Genomic DNA, 9,781 nt, shown 5'->3' on the forward strand with positions numbered 1-9,781 from the left:
CASTGTGGTGTAGTCRACAYARTGGTGTTCARCCATGAGTTGGRCTTGATAGCAKWGGWCTTCTTCAAGCTCAGTGATTCTGTGATCCCCCAAAGCAGCTTGGGCAAGGCCTGCAGAGCCATGCAGGTGTCAGTCAGGGTTATAGAAGGTCACAGGATGAGTGACACCCTCAAAACCCTTCAGCATGGGTTGTGCCCCCCAGGTCCGTGGATGTGTCTCTGTGGCCTCACCTCAGAAAGCAGCGCTTTCAGATCCCTGCCCTGCCCCTCACACAGGAACCAGCCTCAGGGCAGCTCAACTCCTCTGGCCACAGCATCCWCCACTGCTGCCACCACCCCACCACCTCCGCCTCCCCTAGCTCACACCCATGTCCACACTATTCCATGAGAAACCAATGTCACCCCCAGCATTAAGAGGCATCAGCTCCACTTCCTGGTAAAAAGATTTATTAAGAATCTGCAGAACCTGCCCAAAAGGAGGCTGCTGCCCCGGCACTGGCAGGGAGTGGGGGCAGAGGGTTAGTGCTTCTCCAGGCAAAGCCACGGGRTGAAACAAAGCGAGTGGGGTGCACAGAAAGGCAGTGGGAGCATGTCTGCGGGATGGAGGAACACCCACAGCATTTAAGGCATATAAAGTGCTTGTAGAAGACCAGCCCARTCGAGGGGCTAAATAACACAAGCAGGCAGAGACAGCAAGGGATGTGGGTGGCTGGTGGCACCTAGCACAGGGGAGTGATGACAGACTCACACCCTGMCTGAAGCTGCAGCAGGAAGGACACCTGCCCACATCACAGTCCCCAGCCACAGCCAGGAGGCCCTCAAAYAGGATCCAGGCTGCTGTCTGCATGGTCATCTCCCAGTTATGGTATGTTCAGGAGGCTGCTTTGTGTTTGGGTGCCTCTTCCAGTACAGGGGAAGGATGGTCCCAGTGCAGCGTCCTGCCTCGGCTCACTCCCAGAGCAAAAATGAGATGAGTGGGACTGGTCCTGGGCCAGGCTGTGCCCCAGCAACTGAACCCAGCCTTGTGTCGCCCTCTGGAGTGAGCACAGCCAGCAGCCAGCCACCTCTTCTGCTGCTGGGAGTGTCACCAGCCTCCTGGTGCCCCCTAAGTGGGATTGTCCGTGTGGGGCTCGGGTGGTTCCCAGCCCCTTGTGTTCCTGATGTTTGCCACAGGAGGGGCATGGGGAGGTGCCTTCACAGGTGCCTCATGGTACCAAGCTGGTGCCCCAAGCAGGACAGGGGTGCATCAACAGAAGACCTAGAGCTGCTGCATGGGGACAGGACTCSTGCAGCCACTTTGGGGACACTTCTGCAAAACAGCCCCATGGTCTGGCCAGAGGTGGTGGGAGGTGGGAGCACCCTCTGCAGTTAGTGCTGCATCTGTCCAGCCTACCCCAGCACTCCCAAACACTCYTTCATCCCCACGGACTGCTCAAAAAAATACTGCTTTTCCCTGGAATGTTTCTGTCAAAAATTGCCCTGATAGGATTAAGAAAAATAAAAATAACTAGATAAAAAATAACARCCCCAGGTCAAGCTGGGGTTAGGCTCCAAGACCACCCTGTCGAGGCAGGAGACACCCTGGTGATGGGTTTGGGGACAGCAGAACAGCCAAAGGGGCCTTTCTGGGTGTAGCAGGGGWGGGGGCACTGAGGCAGGGGACAGGAGCTGCCTCCTCCTGACAACAGGAGGGATGGACCTCACAGGGATGGGTTGGGACAGGATGCGGTGCAAATGGATGGCACGGGAGAAGGGACCACGCTGATGGGGAGAGGAGGGATGGTGTCCCAGCCCTCAGTGGGAGTGCAGAGAGAAGGCCAGTTTGACACAGCTGAGCTCCTCCCCACCACTGCTGACCACCACCCGGACACGGTAGTTGCCRTTGGTCATAAAGGAAGGGAGCTCCACATCAGGCACATCGAAATCGCTGGCTGGCAAGGAGTAGGAGCCCTGGGGAGAGAAGGCACAGATAGGCAAGAGGTCAACCTAAAGCCCAGCCCAGTGCCAAAGGGCACAGTRGTAGCCACTGGCACTGCCAGCATCGCTGCAGGGGCTCGGCCATACCGCTTTGAAGGGGCARTGGCAGGGGATGCCATAGGTGAGCAGGGGCTCCGGGCAGGGCGTGCCGGGTGGGATGAGTTGATCCAGAATGSTGCAGACATCGTCGTAGGTGCAGCTGCCCAGTTGGTCAATGCAGGGCAGCTGGATCCAGAGATCACCCAGAGCCTTCTCTACCAGCAGCACTGCCTGGAGGGAAGATGTTCAGCACCAGCACAACCGGCAGGAGCACCCACAGCTGCTCACACAGCTCCCGATCACGCAATCTTTGGGGTGTCCATGGGTCACCCTCCTGTCTCCCCCTCCTGCTTTCAGTTCCTCCCAACCTGCAATTTCTCTTCCTCCAACCTCAGCTTGACCCCTTAATCAAACACACCCCAACACCTCAYATCCTGACCTCCTTCCCCTCTCGTCTGCCTGTCCCAAAACAGCGTGCTCCCATCCTGCAGCTCTGGCTCCACACTTCCCCAGCACACGCAGGCACAGTCAAAGGCCCAAACTGGCACCATAGCATTGCTCGAGACAGCCCAGGCACACTGGACAAAGAGACATGTTCCACCTCATTCCAAAAACTTCCCAAAAAGTAGTGCAGGGCAGTTGGCATGACCCAAGACTCCCAGAGCAGTACCATGGCTTATCCTTGAAGGAAGCAGCCGGGTCTGGCTGCTGAAAAACAAGTGCTGCAGTGACCTCCAGAGCACCCACAGCCCTTGGGTTTCATTTCCCTCCTGAAGCCATTACATTCCTGGGTCATGAGACATCTCAGGTGGTTTCTGTCCACGGGACAAGGTTGAGAGGCTCCAGCTGGACTGTCTGCTTCTGCTCCYACCACAGGTCTCCCCACACCCACTGCCCTGTTCTGGCTAACAGAGCCCAGTGTGCTCAGCCCTGCACCCCTCTGTGCCTCACTCCCAAAGGGCTGCTCATTCTTGTACCAGTGACAAGCATTTCCCAGCTGCCAGTGGTTTTGGGAAGCTCTGCCCGCCCTCACCACATGGAGGCACGTCTGGCACTYACCTTCAGAGGGGAAGCCATGGTCTTGCCACTTTTGACAGCCGCACTGACACGCAGGCTCCCTGGGATTCTGATGGGGTCGGGTGCCACAGAGAGGCTCTGCAACACCACAGGGTCACTCTTGTCACCACAGTTCTCCCAGGCAAAGCCACCAACCTGCAGCACCGAGAAACAGGAGGAGTTAGAGAAMGGGCAAGTCTTGTCTTGTGTTTGCAGGTTTATCCAGAGCTGCACCTCTGATCCCTGCCAAACATTTGCTCACAAAGAGCCAGAAAATTACCTTCAGCAYCTTCAAATGCCAATTCTTGAACTCCCAGTTCTCTGAGCCTGAGGACATTGCAGAAACCCTCGGTCCATTTGCCTCTGCATGTATTTTATAGCCAAAAAGGATTACTAGGCTGCAATTTCCAAACTTGCCTCAGCTCTGCCTCCAAACACTYGACCAAGGCAAGATGGTTCATCCTTCATGCCAACGGCATCAAGCACGATGTGAAGGGATAGGTCAGGCCAAGCTAGGACCAGGTGGTGACAGCACTGTCCAGGGAGATGCTGGACAGAAGTGTGGGGGGATCCCCTTGAAGGGTCTGTGGGGTTGGCACAGCCTCCCTCCTCATCCAGGACCAGCCCTGCTGTTGTGAGCCCTCCTCCATCAGCTCCAGCCACCCGGTTCCACACAGAAGTAGGAATCACACTCAGGGAGCAGAAAAGCCAGGCTCATCCTCTGCCTGATACACCCTGGGGCCTGATCCTGAGCTACAAATGAGTGCAAATCCTTATCCAGAGTACAAATGAGCCAGGAAAGCAGCACTGCCCTATGGAATCATGAAAATCAACACGTAAGGAGATGTCACTCAAATGAGGGACATGACTTACTGTGTCCTGAGTTAGGAGCCATGCTGGGAGATCTGCCCTGTTTCCTACAAGTCCTACAACCTCCCCAGCCACCACCAGTAACAACACTCCAATTCAGTGGTGGAGGGATAGCAGCACTTGCCTGCCAGAGGCGAGTGGCGAGACAGCAGCCCCAGCTCCCTCCCCGAGCAGGTTTGGCCTGAGCAGCCCGTGCCCCATGCCATGACGTGGGGCTCGCAGCCGCAGAACCGGTGGAGGCTGTATTGCTCGGTGCTACGCGGCAGCCCCAGCGGGCACAGCGCTGCCCACGCAGGTGAGCAGCCCATCCCAACCATCCTGCTCGCCCGCCGGCAGCAGCCCGGGGCAGGACATGGGGCTCAGGGCAAGCTGGAGCAGGGGCAGGCTGAACCCCGGCACTTAGCAAGAGCCGGGAGTCCTCAGCCCGAGAGTGGGCAGGCGAAGAGGCTCCAGGGAGCTGAACATCGGTGAGTGGCTGCAGATTGCTGCTCCCCGAGCCCCCTCCAGCCTTCCCAACCAAGGTTCCCCCTTCCCTCGGGCAAGCGCAGCTTCCCTGGAAAATAAATTGCGATATTTCCCTCCACACTGAGTGAGAGTTACACGGTAATACACGTGGTAATTGCATGTATCTTAATCATCGCGTGTTAATGAGCCCGGCCCCGCACTCCGTGGGAATAGCGAAGCAGAAGCTGGACTGGAAAAGATTCGTGGAACAGCAAAATGAGAGCCGGGAGACGCTCATCCGAAGGACGAGGCCTCTGGTTTKCTRCGTTGAGAAGTGTTTGCAAACACCKGATCATCCTGCTCTGAGCTGACCCCCAACCTCCAGCACCRCTCCCCAGCGCGGGGGGCTGCGGAGTCCCGGGGGGTTCATGGACCCCACTCCCCTGGCCAGCCACAAACACGCACCCACCAGCGACCTTCCACCCTGCAGGGGCACGAAATGCTTCTGGTCTGCAAWCCCAGTGGGATGACGGAACCGTCCCCTGTCCACCCCTTCAAGTCCCGAGCCCCTCCCGGCAGCCTCCTCCGTGCCCGAGGGGTGCGGGTTGCGGGGTCCCCTCTCACCTTGCGGAGGTGCCGGGCCCCGATGCGCTCCACCAGCAGCGGCGGCTGCGGCCCGGCGAGCGCGGCCGGGACGAGCTGCAGCGCGCACAGCGCCAGCGCCAGCCCCGCGCACAGCATCCTCCGGGAATGGGCCGGGAACGAGCCGGGAACGAGCCAGGAACGAGCCGGGAACGAGCCGGGATGGATCCGGGGAGCTGCTCCGAGCGGCGGATAGGCAAGCGGCGAGCAGGAACAGTGGGGGGACCGGGCCGGCAGCGGCAGCACTAAGAAGCCCCGTACGGAGGGGACGAGCCCTCCCTCCGTGCCCAGCCCACTGCCCGATTCCCCTCCCTCCTCCCCCGAGGACGATCACATTTTCCCTTCCCCTTTTGCTTTCTTTTTTTTCCCCTCCCCTCCCGGTCTCGCTGCCAAGCGCAGGACTGGACTCGCAGGGATGCTGGGACGGGAAGCTGCGCTTTCCCAAGCTCCCAGAGCCGGCACTGGAGCTGGGGGGGGAGGGAGCTGCACCTTCCAGCCCAGGGCACACACATCACCCCGCTCCGATGGGGGAGACCCGACCATCTCCCCACTGCCCACCCCTCCACCCTGGGCTGTGGCTCTCTTCACAATCCCACTCGGTGCTGCCCCGGCCGTGGGAGGGTCGGTACCCTCTGCTCAGTACCCCCACACTCCCCCCACGCTCGGCACAGGGCAGGTGACAGCTGAAGAGCAGAGATATTTGAGATATTTCAGATATTTCAGATATTTCAGATATTTCAGATATTTGAGACCCTCGAACCCGATGCCATGTGCGAGCGGGGGGAGGGGGCACTCTGGCATCGGGTAGCCCCTGACTGGGCAGGTTGCCACAGTACCCCTACACCCCATCTATCCAAAATGTTGGATTTAACACCCCCTCTTCCATCCTTACCCCCTGTTTTGTGGATCATTTTCCAGACAGCTGCCTCAGGCATCCCCGTCATGCTAGAATGGCCACGCTGGTACCTTGCCATCATGAATAGCACTGGAGTGTGGGTTTTCCCATATGTTTTGGCAGACAGATGCCTTTATCCTGCGGAAAGCTGGAAGGGGCTGAGGGAACTGAGCACATAGGACTAAGTGTGGCTGGTGTCAGACCTTCCCCGTTTTCACAGCATGGTCAGGACCCACTTGTGAGACCCTTCCCCATGGTCAGCTCCACTCTCCCTTGCACGTGGACACTGCTTGGCTTCCCGATATCGCTCCCAGCTCTGGGAAGGGCTGCTTAGCTTTGTCCAAACCCCTGTCTGAGCTCTATTTTTAGCTTTTCGTCCTTATTTAGCAGCGAGGCCGAGCGGGAGCGTGCAGGCAGGGCGTGGGAGCAGGCAGGGGATGTGGTGGATGCTGCTGCCCACCCCGCCGGCAGCGACAACTGCRCCGCTGATCCACTGCTGCGGCTTAAGGGTGAGGAATAAATAGCCCATTCCTCCCACCCGGGAACCCAGCGGAAAGTTATCCCCTGGGATTAGTTTTCACTTTGAGGCCCTGGAGCAGCCGGAGGACAGGGATAAGGATTGGGATTCATGGGTAGAGGCACGGGCACAGACGGAGCATTGTGTTTGGGGCTGGGAGGGGAGCAGAGCCCCTCACCTTGAGCCCCTGCMATCACATGGGAAGCTTTTCTGCTTCTCACAGCCAGCGTGGGTGAAGCTTTCACTCCCTTATTCCCATCTTTTTCCACTTCATTTTGCCATGGGGGAAAAAAAAAAGAGAATAAAAGACTGTGAGAACAAGTTAACCCACATCTTTTTGCTTGGAATAACACAGGCAAGGACAGGAATGACTKGAAATCGTTGCACTTCCCCAAGGCAGAAATATGTGTGACCTAGATCCCCACTAAAGGAGCCTGTGGCCTTTTTTGGGCTCCAACACATTTGGGAACTTCTGCAGTTCAAACAGTTTTTTCAGCTATCTCACCCATGCAAAGTCGAGTCACGAGGTCTCAGCAGACCTGGTTAAACACCATTCATTTGCATTGAAAAAAGCGGCCAGCACTTCATCAGTTCTCATTTACAAAAGCAAACAGATTGCAAGTGATGAGCAGGGCTGAAGGGTGTAACCACGACCACCCTCTCTCCACTGCCTGGGCTGCAGCTCTGCCAGGACCCATCAGGTATCATCATGAGCCAGTTCATCACCAAAAAAACTTCCACCAAACTTTCCTCCACCTCTCTTTTTTTTTCTTTTTTTTTTTTTTTTTTTTTTCCAGACTGGCTTTCTGAAAATAAGATACACAAAAAAAAAAAAAAAAAAAGGAATGACCCCATCTGCACTCACAGAACCATTCTGCAAACAAACCATGCAGGGCTGGCACTGCCTTGTACCCATCCTGTCGTGCCCAGTCCCTACCAGCTGGAGCCAGAGAGAGAGCCACAAGAGACACTTAAACAGTTTGCACAAATGCTTTTCTTATCCATAAGCTTTGGCAAACACTTTAAATGACCATTGGTACAAATTAACTCGACTTTCCAGCTGTTATCCCATTTACGGCAATTCAGCAGAGCATGTGATAAAGCCTCCTCGTCTCACTTTTCTAGACAAAACCCTAGAGATGTCTCCAGCTGCTGTCATTCCTGGGAAGAGATCAAGATAACACCAAAAAAAGATATTAGGCAAACTTCAAAACACGCTAAAGCTGCCTCAGGTGGGACCATCACATGCTGCCTCTGCTTTCCTGTCTTTGTGGGGGCAGAAATCTGCTCACTGCCACACTCCTCGTCTCCAGTGCTACATGCAGCCTCCAGCCCTTTTGCTCCCCAGATCCCCAGAGTGCTCTGGTTACCTCTACAATGCCAGGGAAAGCCCCTGCTTCCCTCCAAAACAGCTGAACAGAGCAGTTTCTTGCTGTTTAAGTGCTGCCCTGAGAAAAGGGAGCAAGTTTTCAGTGTATTTGGGCAGAAGCRCATAAAACAGGGCTGAGATGAAAGATCTCTCTGGCAGGCACACATCCCACGCAGCCTGCACAAGAAAGATTGGAGAAACTGAAGGATTGCTAAAATTAAGATATAATAAGAGACCTTTGGGGCAGCACAGGCAAGGCTTTTGGCCAGCAGATTCACAGATGCACCCATGGGCTGAAGGAAGGATGTAACGTGGTCTGGGCAGCCCTGTTTCCAATTTAGGGATCTCTAAAAGCACAGGCTTGTCACACCAGAGCCTGCAGCAGAGGCTGGGGATCAGGGTGCTGGAGMCATCTCCAATCCCCAGTTCTGCCCTGCTGGCTTTATGTCTCAGACTGATGTGACCAAACTCTGTTTTATCTCCACCTTTGGCAAGAGAAACCCTACCTGGAGCCTCAGTTTGTGGCACACGGGCATCCCAGAGCACCTCCTTGGCACCCCTCAGTTAAAAGCAGAAATTTCCACCAGCAAATGTTCAAACTACTGGATCCTTGTGCACCAGAAAGACGTGATGGCAGCTGGGCAGGCTCCTCGTCAGCTGCCCACACAGTTGCTTCTTTTTGCAACCCCGGCCCCACGATTCAAATTCAGCCTGGAAATCCACACGTGCTCTTGTGCTCGCCCCTGTAGGCCTTCAGCTCTARAGTCTGGACCGGGATTTTTAATTAACCCTGGAAAGGTGGAGACCGGCACCTTGCGCTAGCAGAGCCTTTTATCCCACAAACGATCTACTGAGCCTAAATAACTACTCTCATGCAGGGAAGGAGACTTGCCCGGCTCTGAAGTGCTGAGAGAGATAAGAACAGAGACGCTCTCGGTGGTTTCTCAGCAATGGGAGCTGCTGCCAGAGGCTGCTGTGACTCATGAAACTTCACTCAGGTTAAWGCACAGCCACCCAAAAGGACGAAGACAACTGGTCCCACCAGTCCCAGGGAGACTTGGGGCAGCACGGGCCTGCCCCTCGCTTCCCCACCCTCCCATCCAAGTGGTGTTTCACAATTTCCTCCCTGCCAGGGTTACCAGGGCAAGAAAAACACCTCCAAGTCGAACGTGACAGGACGACCAGGCACCTCCACTCCCTGGCTGCTCAGGCGAAATGCCAAGGTGTTGGCATCCCTGGAGCTGCAGACTGCTTGGACTTCTCCCAGGGGATATTTGGAAAATGTCAGAATAGAAACTTGYTGACAAAAACTTGCAATGTTTCCATACAGGCAGGGCCTCATGACCTGGTTGAAACCCTTCTATTTCAGCAGTTCTGAGTAGCACCAGTGAGTTTTCAGGTCCGGATGTGTGGTCATTTAGAAATTACTAAAAAAATATAATTAAAAAAATTTTAAATCATCAAAATATTTGGAGGAACCTGCTTTTCCTCCTTTTTTTAGACGGGATACTTTCAAATCCATGTCTTTCCTTATGTGTTCAGGACCCATTTCCAAAGTGTAGGATTTCCTCCCAGAAAAGGGCACCCTGGCTCCAGGCCCAGCATTCGGGGTGTTTGGGATGCTCAAGAGAAGGGTTGCCAGGATGCAGTCCCTCAGGCAGTACGAACCACAGCGAAAGCCTCCTCCAGCCAGCACAATGACCCCCAGAGCTCCTGCCAGGATAAACACCCCAATTGCATCACTTTTTCACAACTACCCCTGCACAAGCTGAAACTTCATGGAGTGATGGCAAAAGCCGGATGGATTTTGCTTTCTCCCTCTCATCCCTTCTGCTAAGGGGGCTGTGCTGGGTTCAGCAGTGGAAGCCCCCTGAGCAGCTGGTGCTGGGGGTCCTGCTGTCCTTTCTCCTCACACAGGAGAGGACACCCCCAGTGCAGGGGTCCTGCTCTCCTTACCCCACACSCAGAATGGA

At 55.6% G+C, this 9,781-nt stretch overlaps 1 protein-coding gene across 1 annotated transcript; it reads right to left on the minus strand.

Moving 5' to 3' along the window:
- Positions 1-424: 424 nt before the first annotated feature.
- GM2A (ganglioside GM2 activator) lies at positions 425-5,327 on the minus strand. Its single transcript, XM_057376063.1, has 4 exons — positions 5,010-5,327; positions 3,075-3,227; positions 2,064-2,246; positions 425-1,949 (listed from the first exon to the last, which is right to left on the minus strand). Exons 1-4 carry the CDS (start codon positions 5,124-5,126, stop codon positions 1,794-1,796), a joined length of 609 nt encoding a protein of 202 aa, XP_057232046.1. The 5' UTR covers positions 5,127-5,327; the 3' UTR covers positions 425-1,793.
- Positions 5,328-9,781: the final 4,454 nt, after the last annotated feature.

Source organism: Malurus melanocephalus, unplaced genomic scaffold (assembly GCF_030028575.1).
Source record: "Malurus melanocephalus ecotype Western Australia unplaced genomic scaffold, MMel_1.1 scaffold_269, whole genome shotgun sequence".
Taxonomy (NCBI): domain Eukaryota; kingdom Metazoa; phylum Chordata; class Aves; order Passeriformes; family Maluridae; genus Malurus; species Malurus melanocephalus.